The sequence below is a fragment of the Taudactylus pleione genome, unplaced genomic scaffold, assembly GCF_031769625.1.
Source record: "Taudactylus pleione unplaced genomic scaffold, aTauple2 ptg000547l, whole genome shotgun sequence".
Taxonomy (NCBI): domain Eukaryota; kingdom Metazoa; phylum Chordata; class Amphibia; order Anura; family Myobatrachidae; genus Taudactylus; species Taudactylus pleione.
In genome coordinates this window covers 2220076-2245480 of record NW_028284949.1, presented here as the reverse complement: position 1 = coordinate 2245480, position 25405 = coordinate 2220076, and the positions used below count along the sequence as shown (strand labels likewise).

The 25405-nt window shown below is 46.1% G+C and overlaps 2 protein-coding genes across 2 annotated transcripts in view; one reads left to right on the top strand and one right to left on the bottom strand.

The window, feature by feature from the left end:
• LOC148500756 (uncharacterized) overlaps positions 1–4037 on the bottom strand; it is a 36976-nt gene extending 32939 nt beyond the window's left edge. The window contains exon 1 of the mRNA XM_088451387.1: positions 3965–4037. The gene's annotated coding sequence lies outside the window, so the exon portion shown is untranslated. The remainder of the gene's footprint in view (positions 1–3964) is intronic.
• A 311-nt stretch (positions 4038–4348) lies between these two features.
• Positions 4349–25405, top strand: part of LOC148500754 (uncharacterized) — a 66944-nt gene continuing 45887 nt past the window's right edge. The window contains exons 1-6 of the mRNA XM_088451418.1: positions 4349–4442; positions 20206–20363; positions 23557–23748; positions 23871–23949; positions 24069–24166; positions 24296–24554. Coding sequence (XP_088307544.1) covers positions 20286–20363; positions 23557–23748; positions 23871–23949; positions 24069–24166; positions 24296–24554 — 706 coding nt within the window. The 5' untranslated portion in view covers positions 4349–4442; positions 20206–20285. The remainder of the gene's footprint in view (positions 4443–20205; positions 20364–23556; positions 23749–23870; positions 23950–24068; positions 24167–24295; positions 24555–25405) is intronic.

Below are 25405 nucleotides of genomic sequence, written 5' to 3'. Positions count from 1 at the left end.
GTGTATGTGACAGTATATGTAGGTGTCTGTGGAAAGCCATGGCTGTTATATCAGTGTATGTGACAGTATATGTAGGTGTCTGTGGAAAGCCATGGCTGTTATATCAGTGTATGTGACAGTATATGTAGGTGTCTGTGGAAAGCCATGGCTGTTATATCAGTTTACGTGAAGTCTGACGGGTAGCTGAAGCCACTTCATGAAGGGCTATTTAGAGAGTTTGGTTAACGTGTGAACCAGCAGTCTCAGGTAAATGTAGAAATTGGTGAAAGTAGTTATTGTAAAGAGATGTTCAGATGTAAAATAATAAGTTGTGATAGAGTGTGAATTCTATAAGGCACATTTATTGATTTGGAGGGTGATGGGAGACATGTGAGGTTTGCAGGATATATATTCCATAGTAAATCCGCTGTATGTGTGGGGCCTGGATTTGGTTATATGTCACCAGATAATAAAAGCAGAAGGATGGAGAAGTAGATATAGTTGTAGGTGTGTAAAAGTTTTTTATAGTGTCACAATGAGGCTGTAATAGTCAATTTTTGATGAAAAGAAATCTCATTAGTTTTTAGAGGAGGTGAGTGACTCAATAGGGCGGCAGTGTGCCCAGAGAGGGGAGATGCAGGGAGAGTTAGGGATGTTATATCCTTAGAGAAAATACAAAGGAGGGAGTTGATAAAAAGAAATGTGTAGTACATGGTGAGTTTTAGGTTTGTTATTTTTAGACAAATTTTAAAGCAATCAGTTTCTTAATCTGAAATTACCTTAGATGTTGGTCAATGTTTGTTCAACTGTTTGATTAACTGTTATGTAATCACACTTTGTGCATTCAGCCCCAGCTGCCCTTAGACTGACGATATAATAAGCGAGAAAGTGTGTATATGTGACTGTCTGTTTGTCCTTTATATACAGCCAGAGTTTTGTACCTACCTCCACCAAATTTAGAACGCTGGTGTAGTTTGACAAGGTTCCAGTGTCTGGCTTATGTCGCTTACACACTAGACGATAAATTGAATAATAACGATATCGTTATCATTCATCGCGTTCAATATCGTCCACTGTGTATGCAAGATATTGTTAATGATGCACGCTCCCGCGGATCGTTAACGATGTCTTTTATCGCCCATATTTGCAGGGCAACCTGACGATATCGTCAGGTTCTGCAAGTTCGGGCATGAGGGAGGGTGCAGTCACTGAACAATATTGTTAACGACATTGAGGCCGGCAGCATATTGTTAAGTGTGAATGAACCTTAAGTTTGAAGTTCGTCAGGGCCATGGAAATCTACATGATGCCCACCATGTAGGCCGTGGAGTCTCTGATATGAAATTTTGGTTTAAGCAAGTTCGCTCAGGATGTCTTCCAGTGCCTAAAACTGCACTGATCTGAAGGTATAGGCTGATATGTACCAGTGGGCGGCAGGCAGAGCTCCAATGGAAGAGCAGTGAGTTGGAGAATCAACTGTCACACTGCACCTGCACTGACAGCTACTCATAGCCATGGTCTCTAACATTGGACTGCAGAATTGTCTGCTCGACAATGATTTCTATTCTGCAATGATTTCTGTTCTGAACAGATTTCTGAAACCACAGTGATTTGGGAAGCTATACTAATTTCTGTCCTGTAAGTCACTCTGTTTCCGATATAACCCATTCCAAACAGACAGAGAATACGCCTGGACTGTCATTTACTTCTTAATTGCATTATTATGCAGGTGAGAATGTTCCTTGTCGTTGTTTTCCACTTTTAGTATACCACATTCAAAGTAAGTTTAGTTCTTTCCATATCTCAGACTTCGAAAGTGTGGTTCTTTTCAGGATCATTCACTGTTAAAGCACAACTAAAGACAAGGGGCGGTATCTAATTAGCAGAGCTAAAGTAGCCCTGCTAATGGACCGCGACGGGGCTATCCATTTAGCACCAAAGTGCCGCCCGACACCAGCACTTATTGTGGATTTTTTGCGGGATGTGTCCCGAAAAATAATCCCCGAAAAGTGCAGTTTTTTCACTGCTGCAATGGTGAAGATATATAAATCCATGAGCTTATCACGGATCCTATGTGTTTCGGGAAAAATAGCCTATTATTATTTCCCGATCGCGGCAAATTGGATACCCCCTGTGTTTCAGAATAGCCATGCCACAAAAATAACATCCAGTCTTGGTCGCAGCTCCTCAGCTACTAGAAGTAAAAGAGAGGCAAGACATGAGGAGAGTAGTAGAAGAATTCTTGGCAGCTCAACAAGAGAGACAAGCAGCCACTCAAGAGAGAGAACCACACCTCAGTGTTGTTGTAACAGTGTCTATATAAATGGATAGATATGCCCTTTTCAGGGACTAAACCATGATAGCAAACTGTGGGAGTCCTTTTCAGATTCAATGGAATAGGGTTATAGGTGAGGACAATGTAAAAAATGCAGGCTGCAGATGAACTTCAAGGTCCATTCTTCAATCTGGGCAACGCCGGGTATCCCAGCTAGTCGTAAATGTGGTATTTTGGACGTGCTAAAGAAGTCTGACAATCAACACTATGGGGCATATTCAATTTGGAGCCAAAAGTCCATTGCCGGACTTTTTGCCGTCATCTGAGGTTTTGGCAGCGATAAAGTATCACGCTAGTCCCCGCGATTCTCCGTATTCAATTTCAAATCGGCGAAAAGTCCTGTCATTTTTGGGGATGCTCTGACATGGGGGTTCACTATGGGTACCCCCGAATAGCCCTGCTAAAGGTATGTGAGGGTCTTTAAATGGTCTCAATAGGTGCTGTTTTGCGTTTTTCAGAAGGTGGTGAAGAATAGCATTTAAGTTTTTTTTAGCAAAGTAAGTAGTTCCATCAAATTTGGGGTACATGAAAATGGGTGCAAGCATATTTAAAAGTTGCTAATATGAAGTTTTAAAAAACGTGAAAAATCCACCTGCCGCAACTACCTGCAATAAAAAAAAACTCCTGGGGCATACTTGGGGACCCCCCCCAGAGTCTATTTCGCTAGTTTAGAAGTTTGTCCCCCAACTTTGTTTTTTTTCGCCCCCAAAACTAAAGTACTTATTTGCGGTATTTTTTTGACACAGATTACCTTTGGGAGCCTGACCAAGGGGTGCAGGGTGGTTATTGGAAGGCTGCACCCCAAAACCCCAATTCTGTACTTTTTCTCGCCACCTATTCATAGGTGATACTTTTTCGCCGACTCTGATGCATTGACTTTTCACACTGGCGAAAAGTCGGGCAAATTGAATACCATGTCTGCCTCATAAGTGGAATCGGCTAAAATGACGACAGCGGCGAAAAAGTTTAGCCAAGAACGGCTTTTCGCTCCAAATTGAATACGGCCCTATAAGTATACTATGGAATAGTACATAATATTAATAATAATACCACATATCAGTGTGTGCTGGGAGCTGTATTATTTCCCCTCATATATCACTGTACAGTCCCCACTCCCCTATATATTAATAATATCACATCAGTGTGTGCTGCGAGCTGTGTTATCCCTCATCATATATCACTGTACAGTCCCTTCTCCCCTATATAATAATACCACATATCAGTGTGTGCTGGGAGCTGTTATCCCCATTATATATCACTGTACAGTTCCCTCTCCCTATATAATAATACCACATATCAGTATGTGCTGGGAGCTGTGTTATCCCTCATCATATATCACTGTACAGTCCCCTCTCCTCTATATAATAATAATACCACATATCAGTGTGTGCTGGAAGCTGTGTTATCCCCCATCATATATAACTGTACAGTCCCCTCTCCCCTATATAATAATAATAATACCACATATCAGTGTGTGCTGGGAGCTGTGTTATTCCCCCTCATATCACTGTACAGTCCCCTCTCCCCTATATATTAATAATATCACATCAGTGTGTGCTGGGAGCTGTGTTATTTCCTTCTGATATATCACTGTACAGTCCCCTCTCCCCTATATAATAATAATAATATAATATATACAGAGCAAATTACCTTGCTCCGGTTCCGTCAAGAATGTCTATTAGAAAATGGCAGCTAGAGCCCCTTTGGCCCCGCCCCCTCTGCTCTGTGGTTAGGAGACTATAAGAATATGGCCGCCGGTTACCGTACATGAGGACTCCATTAAACTTTACAGCTAGTAATGTAGCTACTCTAGTGATGAAGTTCTGCGCGGCTCGTAAAAGGTAGCTGCTAGTTACCCTAGTTACAGGACGGCCTTCCTACTTTTTGCCGCCTGATTGGCTACTCGCTGCTGCCAATCACCAGCCTGACGAGAACGAGAGGAGGGCGGTAACTATGATACGGGAGGGGGCGTGGCTATCTAGACAGTAGCCAAAGCTACAGGGAGGTGAGAGGGGCGGGGCGTGACCATGTAGAGGGGCGTTTCTTCTTGTATATACGGAAGGGGGTCTAGCTATAACCTTAACGTCTGCAACTTACGGGTCATGGTCCCAGCAGGAAGATGCAGTAGGTAATGGTATTTATTATTATTATTGTTGTACAGGGGGAGCAGACTGTGGTTTCTCATTATCAGGCTCCAGTGTTCTATATAATACAGGTGTAACAGACCCTGGTGTTACTATAATACAGCTGGAGCAGCCTCTGGTGCTGCATTATGTTTACACAGGTGGAGCAGACGCCAGTGTTGGTATGATACAGATGGAGCAGAAACTTGTGTTATTGTAATACAGCTGGTGCAGACTTTGGTGCTGCATTATCATCAAAAAAGGTGGACCAGACCCCAGTCTTGTTGTTATACAGGTGGAGCAGTACCTTTTTGTTATACTAGTACATCTGGAGCAGTCTCTGGTACTGCATTATCTTTACACAGGTGGAGCAGACCCAAGTGTTGATATGATACAGGTGGAGCAGAATCTTTTGTTACTATAATGCAGGCAGAGCAGTCTCATGCTGTATTATCATTATACAGGTAATAACAAAAGCAGAAAGTTCTCTATTTTTTGGGGGGCACCCAACCTACTAAAAATTAGGGATGTGCAGGCTCGGATAGGTTCGAGTTTGCACGTGGAGTTCGGATTTTTCCCTCCAAAAAAACGGAACTCAGAACGAGGCAAAACGTCATCTTACATGGACGAACATCATCATTCCTGGTCTTTTGTCCAGGAATGATGATGTTCGTCCATGTAAGATGACGTTTTGCCTCGTTCTGAGTTCCATTTTTTTGGAGGGAAAAATCCGAACTCCACGTGCAAACTCGAACCTATCCGAGCCTGCACATCCCTACTAAAAATAAAATGTAACTTGTTATTGTATCAGTAAGAAATGACCGAGGTGTTATCTGTATAGTGCTCAGAATGTGGAATCTATCTATCTATCTATCTATCTATCTATCTATAATATATCTCTCTCCCAAGGTACCCCGGTGTCCAAGTCAAATATGGTCTCACCGCAACTATGTTCTCACAAATTGGGATGGCACTCAGAGAATTTTATAAACCATAATTCCATGTATTGAAAAAATCACATCATATCCATCAACGTTTCGGTGTATTGGTGCATACACACGGTCAGAATTTTCCTTCAGATATGAACGATAACGATTTAAAAATCGTTCAGTCGTTCATATCTGAAGGAACATCTGACATATCTGACATGCCTGAACGATGGACGATCTACAATGCGCGTTCCCGTTTGTCAGAGAACGATATCTGACATCTGATGTGTTTGCAGTCAGACTTGGACGATTCCATTCATTTTAATGCAGTCAAAAATCGTTCAATCGTTCAAATCGTTCAAAACTTTGGTAAAATCGTTCCAATCGTTCATCTGACAAGTCTGACAAATCTGACCGTGTGTATGCTCCATTAGTCACACTGTCATCAGGATGCATAATAAACGAAACATCAGATATACATAGCAACACCTACAGCACAGAACAGTGTCACTTACCTAGCTTTATAGGAAAGATATCATAAGGTCCCCTCCACGTGCAGAGTCCGGTGCTTCAGCTGGTGAGACGTACCTGATGTCAGGCCATAACCATGGTAACTGACGCAACCACCTCAGTTACCCACAATACCATAGCTCTGCTAGGCAACCCATAGGACGCTGCAGCGGCTGCCTGGCTGTAGCACTTGATAACTCTGGGAATTAAAGAAAAACTATAAACACCACTACTGTGTCTATACCTACATAAATAAAATCATAATTAGCACATAACATCAGTCACCCAAGGGATAGCGATAAACAAGTACTCAAAAATGGGTAAAATAATACAACATATACCCCACTAAGTATATCCTGTTCCCTGGGAACATGCACTCAGTGATAGACTACCATCATTAAAGCGGGCGATAAACTCATTACCACCCTATTTCAAAAGTTGACAGACCGGAATAGCTTATTACGGTACTCCAGTCATCACCCACCGGTGTTAAACTCTGGCCTGCCATATTCGCAAATGTTATGGATGGCAAGAATTAATAGTGACAATGCACGTTTGGAGGAACAGCTGGACCAAATGATGTTGAAATTCATGCGGAGGGGATTCCCTGAATCATTACTATTGAAGTACAAAAATAAGGTCCAAAACACCCCACGGGAGAAACTGATCACAAGTAATGATTGTAATAAAAAGAAGAAACAAGACAAAAGCGTTATGGCAAATAGTAAGTACCGATGGGGAACTTAAACGATTCAAGGCTGTTACCCCTATGACAAGTTTCCGACGTGGGAGGAATTGAAAAGATTTGATTGTCAGAATGGACATTACACATTTTGGCAAGAACCAACCCAGGCTGGCTGCAACTCGTAAAAATGACTGTTGTCGGTGCATCAATTGTGCCACATGCAACCATATGGATTCAGGAACATCATTTCCACATCCACATAGTGGAAAATATCTACCTATTCGACATGTAGTTACTTGTACCACTGCGTATGTTATCTATGGGATGTAGTTATACGGTTGCCGGTCTCAATCCCGACACTACAATGCCGGCAGGGAATTTCACATAGGCGTCAAAATACCAACGCTTATGTTAATCCTGATGCCGGGATGCCGAACCGATCGTCCAGTGCCGGAGGTAAGTAGCGATGTAGCCGGGGATGGTGGAGTTAGGCTTAGGGACCCCCTGGGGGGGATTTAGGGTTAGACTTCTCCCCCAGGGAGTGTTAGGGTTAGGCTAGGGAAAGGGAAGGTTAGGGACCCCCCCCCCCCCGGGAGGGTTAGCTTCTGGGTGCGGGGAGGGTGGCGGTTTGGTTTAGGCACTAACTGGGGGAGGTTAGGGTTAGGCACCCCTAACGGAGGGTTAGGGGGGCTGGAGAGGGGAGGGTTAGATTACTTACCTCCGCTGTCGGGATTTCCTTCGTGTCGGGCTAGCGCTGTCTGGATTTGAACCGGTGGCTACACAGCCGTCGGCATTTCAATCCAATTCCGTTATCTATATTATTAGATACCCATGTGGATACTATTATGTGGGCAAAACCATATGCCCATTTAAAGAGCGAGCTGCCCAACACCGTTCTGCAATCCGGAATGCATTGGTTAAAGGAGTTAGTGATCAACCAGTAGCCAATGACTTTGTTAATAGAGGACACAGTATTACTAATTAAAAATATATGATCATCTGCTGGAAAGGAGAAGAGGAGTAGACTGTAAGAAGGAATTATTAAAACTAGAAGCCCGATTGAAATTAAGGCTGGACACCGTATCACCATGAGGACTAAACGAGCAAATTTGTTAGAATAGTCTTATGTGACATTGTGGATACTCTGTTACCTATGGATCCGTATAGTATAGAGGAACAGATTGAGGCTATGATGGTAGTCTAACACTGAGTGCATGTTCCCAGGGAACAGGATATACTTAGTGGGGTAAATGTATTATCTTACCCATTTTTGAGTACTTGTTTATTGCTATCCCTTGGGTGACTGATGTTATGTGCTAATTATGATCTTATTTATGTAGGTATAGACACAGTAGTGGTGTTTATAGTTTTTCTTTCATTCCCAGAGTCATCGAGTGCTACAGCCAGGCAGCCGCTGCAGCGTCCTGTGGGTTGCCTAGCAGAGCAATGGCATTGTGGGTAACTGACGTGGTTTCAGCGTCGGTTGCCATGGTTACGGCCTGACGTCTCGACAGCGCCAGCTGAAGCGCCGGATTCTGCACATGGAGGGGACCTTATGGAATCTTTCCTATAAAGCTAGGTATGTGACACTGGGCCTGATTCAGACCCGCTCGCGAGTGCTGAGCGCTCACAAGCGGGTCGATGTTGCCCTAGTGCGCATGCGTACGACGGAGGGAGCTCCGTCGTGCGCATGCGCGAGACCCGAATAGCGACTGCCAAGCCGTCGCTATGGGTCTCTCACCAAAGGGGGCGTGCTGTCGATGTTGAGTGACAGCACGCCCCCTGTGGTGGGCGTGCCGGGGGCGTGGCTGCCCAGACGGAGGCGTTCCCATGGGAACGCCTACCGTCTGGGTCCGGCCTGACTGACATCACTAGTGATGTCAGTGAGAGTGCTTTTGGCCCTGACGGAGCCAAAAGCTCTCCTGGGCTTGCGGCAGCGAGACCCTACCGCAAAGGTCTCGTCGCAAGCCCGATGGTCGCGATGGTCTTGACCATCGCGACCATCATTTTGGCTGCTCGCTATAGCTGTGGGTGGTCACCCACAGCTATGCGAGCGGCCAGGAGGCCGCTCCAAAAAGGAGGGACGGCCCTGATTCAGAGCGAGCGCTCTGTCAGAGCGTCTGGCTCTGAATCAGGACCACTGCTCTGTGCTGTAGGTGTTGCTATGTATATCTGATGTATTGTTTATTATGCATCCTGATGGCGGTGTGACATACACAGAAACGTTGGTGGAGATGGATACGATGCGATTTGTTTCAATACATGGAATTATGGTTTATAAATTCCTATGAGTGCCGTCCCAATTTGTGAGTGTGTATGTGTGTGATAATACACTGAACGATATGCTCCATGAGTGATATCGTACAGTGTGTCCCCCCCCCGCAGTGCCAGGCTCAATGTCATTAACGACATTGAGCCTACACAATGATGCACCCTCCCGCATCCACCCGAACCTGCAGGTTCGGGCGATAAAAAATGTCGTCTATGACTAGCGGGAGCGAGCAACGTTGGTCGTTGATGGAATACACATTGACCGATATTGTGAACGATTTCGTTATCGTTCAGTCATTCACAATATTGGCCAGTGTGTACGCGGCTTAAGGCGGAAGATTCCCTCTGTATAATAAAGTGTCAGCCACCACCTGATTAATATGATATTGTCTGACATATCCTAATGCTCACATCTCACATGGTGCATTCACATGTAACATACATAGACACATATCTAACATGGTGCATTCACATGTAACATACTTAGACACATATCTAACATGGTGCATTCACATGTAACATACTTAGACACATATCTAACATGGTGCATTCACATGTAACATACTTAGACACATATCTAACATGGTGCATTCACATGTAACATACTTAGACACATATCTAACATGGTGCATTCACATGTAACCTACATAGACACATATCTAACATGGTGCATTCACATGTAACCTACATAGACACATATCTAACATGGTGCATTCACATGTAACCTACATAGACACATATCTAACATGGTGCATTCACATGTAACCTACATAGACACATATCTAACATGGTGCATTCACATGTAACCTACATAGACACATATCTAACATGGTGCATTCACATGTAACCTACATAGACACATATCTAACATGGTGCATTCACATGTAACCTACATAGACACATATCTAACATGGTGCATTCACATGTAACATACTTAGACACATATCTAACATGGTGCATTCACATGTAACATACATAGACACATATCTAACATGGTGCATTCACATGTAACCTACATAGACACATATCTAACATGGTGCATTCACATGTAACCTACATAGACACATATCTAACATGGTGCATTCACATGTAACCTACATAGACACATATCTAACATGGTGCATTCACATGTAACCTACATAGACACATATCTAACATGGTGCATTCACATGTAACCTACATAGACACATATCTAACATGGTGCATTCACATGTAACCTACATAGACACATATCTAACATGGTGCATTCACATGTAACATACATAGACACATATCTAACATGGTGCATTCACATGTAACATACATAGACACATATCTAACATGGTGCATTCACATGTAACATACATGGGAAAATCCCATCTGTATGACATGGTGCATTCACATGTAACATATATAGAATAATCCCATCTGTATGACATGGTCATTCACATGTAACATACATAGAATAATCCCATATATCTGACATGGTGCATGTAACATACATAGAATATTCCCATATATCTGAGTAGGCAGCAATATAATGATACATCCATTACCAATACAATACAATGTATATGATCTTCCCCAAGTATCCTTGTGGGATAATGTACATATAACTGCATATAGTATAGGGCACACGGGTTAGATCCCAAATGTAAGTGTAAGCAATCTGCAAAGAAACCCAGATATTACTGTAGCATAGCATCTAGTAATAGGAGTAGCGTGTAGCCAGGGCATCCGGAGCATGTTTATGCTATGGCGCCCCCCTCAAGTAAAAAAAAAAGATTAGGGTCAACCCCCTGTAGTTGGTGCCCATATGCAGTGCCCCCTGTAGTTGATGCCCATATGTAGTGCTCCCAGTAGTTGTGCCCCTGTAGTTCTGCGCCCCCCCCCCCCAGTACTTACCTGATCCATCCCGCCCGTCAGAGCTGTCATTGCCGCTGCCGCCCTGACTGGATCTAACTAGATCCAGCTGGCGCGGCTGTGCAGGCTCCTCACTTCAGAGGCCAGCGTTCACAGTTCAGTGCTGGCACCTTAGCTTAGACAGCTGCCGGGTACACAGTTCGCTGCGCCTCTGGACACCTTTGGCTCCTGGAGCTTGCGCTCCACTGGAACCGCCCTCCCTACGCCCCTGCTTATACAGCATTGCCGGTTACCACGGTGACATGTAGCAGCCAATTGTTACTAAGGTAAAAGTAATAAGACTTTCCTGCACTTGTGATTTACTAAGCAGCTCAGTAGTTTAAGGCTAGGATAAAATATGTTTATACTGAGCGCTAATATTTATGTGGAGTATGTATGTGTGTGTGTGTGTGTGTGTGTGTGTGTGTGTATATATATAAATTTACACATAAATCAGCACAAGCACTGAGATTATGTGTATAGCTCTTATGAGAATATGTGGAAGGGCAGGTCCCTGTGAAGGTAATGTGGAACGGCAATCACACGGTGAGCTGTCCCTACCATACCCTAAGATGGTAGTCATCTTCCTGGATGAGGTCCGGTGCATACCCGGCAGGTACGCCTGTAACGCCCCTTCTGTGCTCATTCTGCAGCCTGATAAGATGGGGCCAGGTTACAGATGATGGTTTGCGCTGGACTCAAAGCGTATTTGGTGTGCATATTCGCATCGCCGCTGGATGACGTCACCGGCTGCCCGATGTTAGAGAGGGAAGTTTCTAGTTAATCTTAGTCCGTTGCCAACTCTTAACGCATTTCACACGGCCTGGTGCTTTCTCGGGATAGGGCTGATGTTCCATTTGTCCATATTTATACTAAAATCTTTCTAAAAAACCATACAGTACGTATCGGCTGTTAAAGGCGGTCAGTACCTCAGTAGGTGGTTATTAGTGTTACATATAATACAGCTGGAGCTGGCGGTCGGTACCCTCAGTAGGTGGTTATTAGTGTTACATATAATACAGCTGGAGCTGGCGGTCGGTACCCTCAGTAGGTGGTTATTAGTGTTACATATAATACAGCTGGAGCTGGCGGTCGGTACCCTCAGTAGGTGGTTATTAGTGCTTAGCACAATCACCCTTTACTCCAATATTTGTGCTTTGGTACTCTCACCGATCGTCCACTGTCCGTAGCGACACACGATCGGAGATAGAAGCCGGGCACTCGCTAGAGGTGATTTCCTCCTACTTACTACTTTATTCTTACATACTGAGATGTGCTTTATATTGTATTCATTCGTGATTATAGTTTTGGACGCCATGCATAATGATTATCGTGTGAAACTTAATGAAATGATTCTCATCTGAAATTCAATGTAAGCTTTAATTGATGTTATATTTTCGCCTACTTACAAAGGTAATATTGGTACTATTTCTGGGTAAGTGCATTGTACCCGCATACACAAGCAGCCATCACTTTACACCTATCGTACTCTGTACTCTCATTAACCCCTAATGGTCTTTCCTTGGGACTACAGGTGTAACAGCAGATGCAGAGACGTTACTCCATGTATAGGGGACCATTCTACAGGCCTTTCATTGTATGTCCTAGGCACGACATGTATAAGGGTGCATGCTACAGGCCCTCTCATTGCATGTCCTATGTCCTAGGCACGACATGTAAAATCACATACCTGACATTTACTCCTATCTATAAATTTTCCACTTTACTATGGTCTCTACAGATTACTGCAGTTATAATTCATGAGTGATATAAGTGTAACACTGACAATCTGGGATCATTGTATGCTATGAATGTGAATATATGTTACTATGTATTACAGCATATGACTGATACTGTGATTCATCAATATGAAATTGTAACTGGGACTGCTCTATTTTATATCTAATTATTGCATCTTTTGGATAATTGACACATAACCTCAGTTATACAATTGTTATTAATTTCAAGGCTTTTGTGTACTCAGGCGAGCTGTTCATTGTATGTTATTTTCAGATACAGTCCATGTGTGACTGTCTATTGGGGTGAGATATACAATTTCTCAGGACTCATAGATATACAGTCAGGTGCATAAATATTAGGACATTGACAGAATTTTCATATTTTGGCCTCTATTCACCACCACAATGGCTTTGAAATGAAACAAACAAGATGTGCTTTAACTGCAGACTTTCAGATTTAATTTGAGGGTAATTGCATCCAAATCAGGTGAACGGTGTAGGAATTACAGCGGTTTCTATATGTGCCTCCCACTTTTTAAGGGGCCAAAAGTAATGGTATTATCAACTCAAAAGCTATTTCATGGACAGGTGTGGGCTATTCCCTCGTTATTTCATTATCAATTAAGCAGGTAAAAGGTCTGGAGTTGATTCTAGGTATGACATTTGCATTTGGAATCAGTTGCTGTCGACTCTCAATATGAGATCCAAAGAGCTGTCACTATCAGTGAAGCAAGCCATCATTAGGCTGAAAAATCAAAACAAACCCATCAGAGAGATAGCAAAAACATTAGGTGTGGCCAAATCAACTGTTTGGAACATTCTTAAAAAGAGAGAATGCATCGGAGAGCTCAGCAACACCAAAAGACCCGGAAGACCACGGAAAACAACTGTGGTGGATGACAGAAGAATTATTTCCCTGGTGAAGAAAAACCCCTTCACAACAGTTGGCCAAATCAAGAACACTCTCCAGGAGGTAGGTGTATATGTGTCAAAGTCAACAATCAAGAGAAGACTTCACAAGAGTGAATATAGAGGGTTCACCACAAGATGCTAACAATTGGTTAGCCACAAAAACAGGAAGACCAGATTAGAGTTTGCCAAACAATATCTAAAAAAGCCAATTCAGTTCTGGAACAACATCCTATGGACAGATGAGAGAAAGATCAAGTTGTACCAGAGTGATGGGAAGAGAAGAGTATGGAGATGGAAAGGAACTACTCATGATCCAAAACATACCACCTCATCAGTGAAGCATGGTGGTGGTAGTGTCATGGCGTGGGCATGTATGGCTGCCAATGGAACTGATTCCCTTGTATTTATTGATGATGTGACTGCTGACAAATGCAGCAGAATGAATTCTTAAGTGTTTCGGGGCAATATTATATGCTTATATTCAGTCAAATGCTTCAGAACTCATTGGACGGCGCTTCACAGTGCAGATGGACAATGACCCGAAGCATACTGCAAAAGCAACCAAAGAGTTTTTTAAGGCTAAAAAGTGGAATGTTATGCAATGGCCAAGTCAATCCCCTGACCTGAGGGCCTGATTCAGACCCGCTCTGCGCTCGCAAGCGGGTGGATGGTGGCCCAGTGCGCGACTGAGCCAGCTCCGTCGTGCGCATGCGCGAGACCCGGATAGCGACGGGCAATCCGTCGCTTCGGGTCTTGTACCAAAGGGGACGGGCTGTCGGTGTTGAGTGACAGCACGCCCCCTTTGGTGGGCGGGCCGGGGGCATGGCTGCCCAGACGGAGGCGTTTCCATGGGAACGTCGGCCGTCTGGGACCGGCCCCACTGACATCACAAGTGATGTCAGTGGGAGTGCTTTCGGCTCTGTTAGAAACGCTTCTTTGAGGACTCTACACTATGCATAGGCGTCCTCCATCCAGTGTCTTGTTGGAGTCAGATCCCGAGGGGGAGGAAGAGGGGAACTCCTAGAGGAGGTTCTGCCCAACGAGGAAGGTTCAGACTCTGCGTCAAGTCAGGGCGTAGAGGACCTTATGGCAGTACGACAGTCTTTGGAAGCGTAAGGGGGTCGTTTGTTTCCCAGTGTCTCAGGATCTTTCGGATCTGGTAGAGGAAGCCTGGAAGACCCCAGATAAAAAGTATGCTACTCCTCGTAAGTTTGCAGCCCTTTATCCCTTGTCACAGGAGCAGGTCGCTAAGTGGCAGCTGCCTCTAAGAGTGGATGCTGCTGTGGCTCGTTTAGCAAAGCACATGGCTCTGCCAGTCCAAGGGGTGGCCTCCTTTAAGGATCCGCTGGACAAAAAATTGGAGGGATGCCTTAGGAGTATTTTTATAGGCGCCGGAGTGGTTATTCGGCCATTATTAGCATCTGCATGGGTCTCTCGAGCCATGGAGAAGTGGGCTGACAAATTAGTGGCAGGCCTTGCCGATGACTCATCCAGAGAGGACTTACTGGTACTGGCGGAACAGATACGTGTGGCTGCAGACTGTTGTGTGTGAGGCCGCACAAGATGGAGCGCAGATTTCCTCTAGAGTCTCAGCCATGGCAGTCGCGGCACACAGAGCACTCTGGCTTTGCGCCTGGGAGGCGGATGCCGAATCTAAACGCGCTTTAGAGTCTCTGCATTTTTGTGGAGGCATCCTGTTCGGCTCTGAGCTTGATACTATTATATTCCAGGCGACAGGTGGAAAGAGCACTTTTCTGCTTGTGGTGCCCCAGAAGCTAAAGGGCTCACGTCTTCCGTTCTTCTTTTTGAGGAGAGGGAACGATTAGAGGTCGGGGGGCTGAGGACGCTCTTTTCCCAGTAGGGGTTCTGCCCCCCGGGGTAGATTCTCTGGCACATTCAGGCGCCTGGGTGCTCGGGCATCTGAAAAGCTGAGTACCTGACAGGATCTCAGCCCATCCAGTCTCAGGGAAGGTAGGGGGCCGTCTCCTTCTTTTCCGAGGCAGGTGGGTAGCTTCGGGAGTAGATGCCTGGGTAAGGGACATTTTCTCCCGAGCTTATGTGATCGACCTAAGGGGGCAGCCGCCACAATATTTCTTCGCTACAACATTACCCAGGGAGCCGGAGAAGAGAAAGGCCTTAAACCAGGCTATCAGTTCCCTCTGTTCAGAAGGGGTTATAGTTCCTGTTCCACAGTCTCAACCGGAACAGGGGTTTTACTCCAACTTGTTCCTAGTCCAGAACCCAACAGCACTTATCGGCCGGTTTTGAATCTACGAGCCTTGAATGCCAGCCTCTGGGTGGATCGGTTTCGCATGGAGTCGCTCCGATCAGTGATCCAGGGTATGTCGGCAAACGAGTTTCTGGCGTCTATCGACATCAGAGATGCATATCTCCATATACCGATTTGGGTGGGGCATCAGTCTCTACTCAGGTTCGCGGTCAGAAGAACCCATTACCAGTTCCAGGCTCTGCCGTTCGGTTTGGCTACAGCTCCGCGAGTCTTCACAAAGATCATGGCAGCAATGGCAAGCTTACTGTATTCCGTCTGTCGGACAGCACTCGTCAGTCACTTTGCTGGTGGCTGATTACCGGTCACCTTCTCCAGGGTCGTTCCCTGGTGACTCCCAACTGGATTATTGTCACCACAGAGGTTGGGGAGCAGGGAATCGGTATGATTTACCGCCGGACCCATGCCCGACGGTTGGAATCCCGACAGAGGAGGAAATCTTGATCGTCCAAGGTAAGTATTGTCTAACCTAATTCTACCCCCTAACCCTCCCTTAGGGATGCCTAAACCTAACCCCCCCCCTTCCCCGCTGCCGAAACCTAACCTCCCGGAGGGGTGCCTAACCCTACCCCCGGGGAACCCTAAACCTAACCCTCCCCCCCCCTCCCCCTGTGGCTATCCGCGCTTGGCGCCCAGTGTCCCTTCAATCGGGATGCCGGGCGCCGGTCTCCCAGCATCGGTAAAATGACAGGCGTCTAAATTTAGACACCTGTCATTTAATCCTCGCTTAAGCAGTCGGGAAGCCGGCTGTCGGGATTAGATCCGCCGGCTTCCTGACTGCATACCGGGCAGCGGTGTCGTAGGACCTCTGTCTCCAGGGGACCTGGTTGTCATCAGAGATGGGTTTCCTAATAAATATGCTGGAGCTCCTGGCCATTTATCGGGCGCTGTGTGGGGCTCAGGCCCTCCTGGTGGGCCGACCAGTGAGGATCCGATCAGACAATGCCACGGCAGTGGCATATGTAAACCAACAGGGCGGAACCAAAAATGTTCTTGCCATGGCAGAGACAAGTCTCATTTTCTCTTGGGCGGAGATGTTCCTCCCCGCAATTTCAGCAGTCCTCATACCGGGGTTGGAGAATTGGGAGGCAGACTACCTCGCCAGGACTACGTTCCTGCAAGGGGAGTGGTCTCTCCACCCGGAGGTTTTCCAGCAGCTGGTCCAGAGATGGGGGCTGCTGGAGGTGGACCTGATGGCATCTCGTCACAATTGCAAGGTCCCTCGATTCTTGTGCAAGGTCCAGAGATCCTTTTGGCATTTGCAGTGGATGCCATGACAGTTCCCTGGAACTTCCATCTGGCCTACATTTTCCTCCAATTCCCATGTTACCAAGAGTACTCCGTCAAGTCAGGGAGCAGCAGGTTTCAGTCATCCTAGTTGCTCCAAACTAGCTGCGCCGGTCGTGGTTCGCCACGGTTCTCAGGCTAGCCGCAGGGCCGGGTTGGAATCTGCCTCTGCGTCCACATCTTCTGCTACAGGGGCCTTTATGTCACGAGGGCCTACCTCAGTTGGCTTTTAATGGCCTAGTTGTTGAGACCGGGCTCTTGAAGGCCAGGGGTTTTCCCCCTTTAGTCATCAGGACAATGCTCCGGGCGCGGAAGCAGGTTTCCGCGCAGAACTACCACAGGGTTTGGAAAACCTATATTGTGTGAGCAGCGGGGAGTACATACTGCTCAGTTCCGCCTGCCAAGGTTTTTAGCATTTCTGCAGGGCGGTCAGGAGGCCGGCTTACGGCTTCAATCTTTGTAGGTACAGATTTTGGCTCTCTCCATTCACTTTCAGCAGCGACTGGCTCTCCTCCCAGAGGTGCGGACTTTTTTACAGGGGGTCTTGCGAATACAGCCTCCGGTTCAACCACCAGTAGCGCCATGGGATTTACCCCTGGTTCTGTCGGCTCTTAAGCAGATTCAGTTTGAACCTTTGGAATCCATGGACCTTCAGTTCGTAGCGTGGAAGGTGTTTTTTTTTCTTATGGCCATTGCCTTGGCTCGGCGGGTCTCTGAGTTGGGGGCCTTATCCTGCAAACCACCTTTTCTTGTTTTCCATGCCGATAGGGCTGTGCTCAGGACAGTTCCTTCTTTTCAACCGAAAGTGGTTTCATCTTTCCACTTAAACCAGGAGATTGTTTTTCCTGTTTACGCATCTTCAGGGTCCTCAGGGGACCAGGACGATCTATCACTGTTGGATGTTGTCCGGGCCCTACGCATTTATTTAGACAGAACTTCGATCTTACGTAAGACGGACTCTCTATTGGTTCTCTACAACGCCCACAAACGGGGCTGGCCAGCCACAAAGCAGACCATTGCAAAATGGCTCTCCTCAGTGATTTCAAGGGCTTACTCAGAGGCGGGGCGCCCGGCACCAGCTAGGGTGTTGGCTCATTCCACTAGGGCCGTGGTGGCCACCTGGGCGGCCTGTCACGGAACCTCTGCTGAACAGGTTTGTCACGCAACTACCTGGTCCTCTGGCCACACGTTTGAGCAGTCCTACAGGTTTCATGTTTTTGCCTCCGGGGACGCCCATTTTGGGCGTACAGTTCTCCGGTCGGGCAATCTGAGCGTTCCCTCCCATGATGACGGCTTTTGAACATCCCGTGGTCCAGTGTCCCCCAGCCCAGACGAAAGAGAAAATACGATTTTTGGGTACTTACCGTCGAAACCTTTTCTCTGAGTCAGGCTGGGGGACACTGCGTTCCCTCCCTCACGCTCAGCGGTATTGAGTATGAGTTATGATTTTGGGTCTTATTGACCGTCAATTTCATTTTTATTTTTCAGAGTGACAGTGTCACTGAGTATTGCTTCTCCTTACCAGGCACTTTTGAAGTTGTACTGAAGTCAGGGGTTGCAGAGGGGAGGAGTTATAGATTTCAGTGTTGGTGTCAAATCCACGCTTTCCCACCTACAACCCATGGTCCAGTTTCCCCCCAGCCTGACTCAGAGAAAAGGATTCAACGGTAAATACCCCAAAATCCTATTATTTATCGCTTTGAAGGTTGTTTCCTTTCCACTTACCGACTATCTCGTTAATCCAGGAATAATATCATTTTAGCTTTATATGTTACTTGTTTGTCTTGTGAGTCCATTGTAAAAGTCAACAAGATTTCCCCACAAAAAGAGCTTTCTCTTTCTCCCATGCTTTTCTATTAGTGTGGAAGAGACACCATAGTGTACACCAGGAGATGTATAAGATGCACAGACGTCCTCTGTAATAGGTCTTCTTGAGTCCTCACTTGTCTGAGTCTCTCTTAAGCTGGGAACGCACTAGATGCGGACCGGAGCAACATATCGTGTACCCATGATATGCTCGCTCAGTAAGGCTGCGTACACATCTGTCCAATCTGTCTGGTTGGAAGGAAAATCTGCTCTGTGTTCCAGTGTTTGGGATCAAATTTCTATTTTTATATGCTCCCATCCATTACCAGATTTTCCTTCCCACCACACAGATTGGACAGATATATCTATAGGTGTGTACCCAGCCTTATGAGGGCACTTGTGCTCCAGCAAGGAGATATGGAAAACATAAGGATACCTGGGGACCGGATATGGGAAACACTGTTCTAGATCTTCACTGTGTACTTTAAGTTATTATCCTCCAAAAAATGCCAGCCTCTCCCCTATTCTACATAAACATGGGCGGCAGGATTGTCACACCTGGAACTAACATCCTGGTAGGTTAACTGTGACAGGGCATGCTGGGACTTATGGTACCACTACGGCTGCGGAGTCAGATTGTATAACACTGCTGACACTCGGTGCTTATTGCAGATGCGGGAGCAGAGGAAATAAGACGGGTGACTGTACACAAGTTGCCCAGATATTTAGGAGACAGAGGAGTAGTGGGGGAGAGAGGCTGGGCTGGGAGATGAGGTGCGCTATCGGAAGGCGTATAATGGGGGGAGAGGGAGCAGAGAAGTAGGGTAAGATGATGGGTGTACTGTAGAGACTTTATCCTAGGTTCCTGGGGAGAATGACCTGAGGGTAGAATGAGGAGGAAAAGGTGGCCTGGGGAACTATCTTGTCACATAGAGTGAACATTATTACACAAGTATACAACACAATGTCCGGCACCGAACCTAGAAAGTCTAACATGCCCAAAAGGGGGAGTAACCAAGAGAAAAAGGTCATTTCGTAAAGTGGCGCCCCCTTTTCATCACTTTTGGAGACGTTCTCGTCACTTAGTCCCCAAGCTCTCCTGTCTCTGTGACTAGATGCCAGACGCATACGCACCACTATTTTTTCCCACCCGCGGGACACTACGGCCTGCGGATGGGGACGGCACTCGCCACGTTGTTTTAGCGGGGTGCCGCCAAAAGGGCATGGCGCATTCTGCTTTTTAAAATCTGTCAGGGTTCGGTGCCCCGCTAAAACAGCCTACCGTGTATGTTATTCTATGTGTACTAATCACTGGTTATCAGATGTGTGACTTGTGCACAGGTGTGTAATATCAGTGTGACCTGTGTATAGTGTTCAGTGTGTATCAAGAGGGTGATATCTGTGTGATTTCCTGTTTCAATATGTTACATGTACTCTGTAATATTTTTATATTTTTAATAGATAAGTGAGCTTTATGGAACCAGAGAATATTTACTAGATGTCACGTGAGGGTGAGCAGTGTCCTGTATAAATCACTGAGAATGGACACGGACAGGAGTAACATGACTGAGAGGATACTAAATCTCACTCTGGAGATCATCTACCTGCTGACTGGGGAGGTAAGAGGGTCTGGGGGTGTCACAGTGACATCACATATATATCTATAGTAATAATTCCATAGACAAAAATCATGACTGTGTCACATGTCCCATTAAGGCTTCTTTTGAAATTTCACAAAACCTACTGAATTTCTGCCACTCAAACTAAAAAAAGCAATGACATTCCGATCATTAAGACTGACTCCTTAATGGACGTGTTCCTTGTGCAATACAGATATGGTATGCCATCACACCCTGTAGTTAACTGTAGATTCAGCACTCTCTCAGAGTGAGATTGCTGACACTCACAAAATGGTGGAGCTGCTACTTCACAGAAATGTGTGCTCATTGAAATAACACATGCAGTCAATGCAACTGAGATCTGAGCAGTAATGTGGCACATACATCCCACTCAGTGCCCACAATCTTCCCATTCGGTCACTTCAACAATTCCATTGGGTTCCAGCATCCTTCTCACTCCATACATCCATCTCATTCAGACTACACAGTCAGCTCCCTAATTGCTAAATCTATCATGCTAAATCTATCATACTCTATGTATGTACATTATTCTTCGCCTCCATGCTGCTCTATCTTCCCAATCCCTACTGCTATGTGGTCTCCCAACTGTGCTAGTTCTTTATTCCCTCATTCGCACCAATTTGTCTTTACCCATCCGCACCGCCCTGCATTCGTGCCACTTTTGTTTCCTTCAATCTGCACCACTACCTTCCCCACCCAGCCACACCACTCTGTCTTCTCCTCATCTGTGCCACTCTTTCTTCCTCCATCTGCACCACTGTCCCCCCCTCCCCTGCCGCATCAATCTATCTTCCCCAATCCCTACAGTTGTGAATTCTCCCATTTATGCCAGTGTGTATTCCCTCTTGTTTTCCTGCATCCATGCCACTCTGTACCCCCCCATCCACGTTGCACTGTCCCCCTAAAACCATGCCACTCTGTCTCCCCGCCCATCTGCACTGCTGTTTTCCACCCATCTGCATCTCATGGTCCCCCCTATCCGCACCACTGTTTTTCACCCATCTGCACCACTTTCGCTCCCCCACTATCTGTACTGCTTTATCCTCCCCCCTTCTCCACGTCTTTCTGTCTCCCCCCCATCCACACCGCTCTCTCCTCCCCCCATCTACCCCACTCTTATACCATCTGCGCAGCTCTATCTTCTGATCAGACCTCAGTTGCATAGACTGCATGTGTGTATTCCAATGAGCACACAATTCTGTGAATTAGCAGCTCCACCATTTGTGAGTGACAGCAATCTCACTCTGTGAGAATGCTGTATCTGCAGTTAACCACAGGGTGTGATGGCATACCATATGTGCATTGCGCAAGGAACACATCCATTAAGGCGTCGGCCTTGATGGTCAGAATGTCTTTGCTTTTTTTAGGTTGAGTGACAAATTCAGTAGGTTTTGTGAAATATCAGATCATGTCTTAGAAGCCTTAACCACTTAACTGACAATTTTTGTTTGCCAAAAACCGCTCAGAAATTGTCAGGTCTTTTTATGATTGAATTAGGTCAAGAAGATCTATTTAAATCTTATAAAAAAAAAAAAATGTTTTATATAAAATTTTGTTGGATATTATTATTTTTTAAACAGAGTATACCATAGCGTTCCCGCTAGGCTGTTTTAGCGGGGCGCGGCGCCCTGCCCTTCTTCTGGAGGGCAAAAAGCACCCTGCCCTCCAGGAGGAGGGCAAAAAGCGCCCTGCCCTAACAGCCTGCTGGAGCCGTTCTCACCCGCGGGACGCAGTGTCCCGCGGGTGGAGAAACATGCGGTGACCCGGTCACCGCCGGAGAATAGACGCCGGGCGCATGCGCCCGGCGTCTATTCTCACTGTCTGCAGGGCTTGGGGGCTGCCCGGCGTGTCCGTAAGTGCCGGGCAGGCCCCCAAGAGTGACGAAAAGGGGACGCGTCTTATAGACACGCCCCCTTTTCCAATGACCACGCCCCCTTCTCGGTCGCGCGCGCCTTTGCCGCGCGCACGGGCATGCCCTCTCTAGCTCCGGCGCCCTGCCTCCCGCCGGAGCTAGAGGGAACACTATGCCATAAAACTAGCAACTTCTATTGTATACTGTAGTGATGACCATCGATGGCTGTAGCATCAATGGCTGATTGTTTTAAACCATCGAAGAATGAGTTCCGCATAAAATTGATTTTTCCTATGTATTGGGGAAAAACGATACTAACAATGATTGGGATTGGTCTGTGGAAAAATAGGGACTTGAGATGACCATTGGTGGGGTGTCCATCGATGGTACAAAAAAAAAAACAATCCTATGGTGACCCATCAATGGTTTATACCACTCGATGGTCACCGGTGCACGGCGGGCCAAGGGCTGATGAAAGCCAAGAGGAGGAGCAAAAAAAATAAAAATTGGCTGCTGCTCATCCATCGATGGCAGAGAATAGCAGTTGATATTGATAATCAATGTTAATGAAAGCATAGATGGCTGACATCCGTCATCAACAATCAATGTTTGAAACCATCGATGGTTGACAGTGCCCATCAACCATCAATGTTATGAAAAACATCAATGGTTGATGGCCATCACTACCGCCAGGTCATATCACACACACAAGTGGGGGAGGGAGGCCAGTACCGAAGGTCCCGGGAGCTGCAGAGAGAAGCAGCCGCTGGATAATCACACAGGGGAGGCGGCTGGCGCTGACAGAGGAGAAGCAGCCGCCGGCTAGTCTGACCAGAGGGCAGGGCGTCGCGGACGGTCCGCCTGGTGATCACAGATTCGTATGGGAGTGGCGCTCAAGGTCCTGGTTGCTGCTTCTCTCTGCAGTTGCCGGGTGGGGGAGGGTGCCGGGCTGGCTGATCACTGTGCCCAGCAGTGATCAGCAGAAACTGGAGGAGGTACGGAAGGTGCAGATGGACCAGCAGGTTCCCTTGAGACTGGCAGCTGTAGGAAGATTCTCTTCCAATAGCTGCCCACGTTAGGGAAAGCCCAGTCTGGTGTGGTCGCATCTGATGCGATCATGCCAGACAAGTGGTTAATGGGACATGTGTAACCATAAGGATTTTTGTCTAAGGAATTTTATTGCTTTTTTTAAAATGTATTAATCATCAGGGTTTGGAGGAGCAAACTGGGTCACCTGCAGGGAAGAAGGGCAACAAAAGGGCAGGTGAGGGTATCTAGGAATGTAATGCAGTGATATTTGGAATCTCCCCCAATACACAGGATTACACAGTAGTGAAGAAGACATCAGTTGAGTGTGAGACACCCAGCAGCCGTCCCCGTGTGTCAGGAGGACTGAGTAAGACCCAGAGCCCCATCACGGTGCCTCCACCTCACTCACTGATACATGAGAGACACAATGACCAGAAGATCCTGGAACTCACCAACAAGATCATTCAGCTGCTGACTGGAGAGGTGACTGCTGGGAATGGGACATTATACAGTAACACCAGGGGATCTGTCTGGATGATGACTGTATCATTGAATGTGTAAGGTTCCTATAAGGTGTCAGGATGTCACTGTTTGTCTCCATGCAGGAGGGGGAGTATATAAAGAAACGCAAGAGTATGTACAAGGACTTGATGATGGAGAATCACCGGCCCCTCACATCACTGGGTAAGAGGAGACTGTTCTTTTTTTGTACGGGGGAGAGCAGTTATGGGGTCACCTATATACACACAGCACATGATAATCACATATATACAGTGTAATAAGTCACTGTGTGTCTCCTACAGATGGAGCCAGTGTCATGAATACCCCAGAGAGATGTCCCCGTCCTCTTTATTCCCAGGATTGTACAGGAGAGAATCGCAGGACCCCACAGGAGCATCAGGTAGATGGGAATTAGGGTCTCCCAAATATTCAAAAGTGACTGAATATTCTGTAGAGAATCTGTGTGTGTAAAATATACTGCTTGTTAATCTCAATCAAATCAGACGTTATTATTTTATGGGTCATTTAGAATGAAGATATTGCTGATATTAAGACTGCAGATACAGAGGGAGAAGAAGAAGAAACTTATGTAACTGATATTAAGGTAGAAGTTATAGAGGAAGAAGAAGAGACCTATGTGACTGATATGAAAGAAGATACAGAGGGAGAAGAAGAGACCTATATGACTGATATTAAGGTAGAAGTTATAGAGGAAGAAGAAGAGACGTATGTGAGGAGTAATCGGCAGTGTAACGAAGAGGAAGAAATCCCTACAGATATCAGCACAGGTGAGTAATAAACACTAATTACAGAAAAGTTTCACAATTTTGCCTTGTCCAGTTGATCTCTTATCCTACACCCTCCTCTATCAGTACAAACTAATGAGGAAATTTTTGATTGATGAAAATGTCACAAATATTAACACTGACCGCTTCAAAAAGCTATTTCATGTACAATGGCGCGTTATGAGGACATATGGAAAAGGGGGACACAGGGGACTCTTGGAGATGAAGAATCCTCTTCCTATAATAAAGCTGTAGCGGTACAAATAATTACCATCCCAACATCACCTACATATAGACAGATACAGACCCCAGCACTGATAGAACAATATTAGGGTGTTTAGACTTCTTTAATCTATGTATCTGGGAGGCTTGGACCCTTCCTAAAGAGCATCGTTAGTCTTCGTAGTGGTCATCTGGCTTTAGGGGGTAAGATGGCTGACCCCACCATTTGCTGCATGTTAGGGGATACAATAATCACAATCATGTTATGTGGAAGATCTCCCATTGCAGGACAGGTGGAGAAACTGTCCCTTGCGAGAGAGAGTAGATCACTCATGTGATGACAGCTTAATTCACCTTACCATGATGCAATGAGAAGCCCTTTGCCCACCGATAGAAATGGTAGGTTAAATGAACCTGGGATCATCTTAAGCTGGGTACGCACTGTGCCAACGGATCCGCTAACACATCGGGGGCAATCAGGTAAGCTATACACACTTACCGATTGCCCCCTCGATGTGTGTTCACTGACATTACAGTTGGGCGGGCATTTGTATTAAATACCCACCTAGTTGAGCTGTAAATCACGGGCGCTCCCTCCAGCAGGTGAACAGCCCTGACCCACTGAATCATGG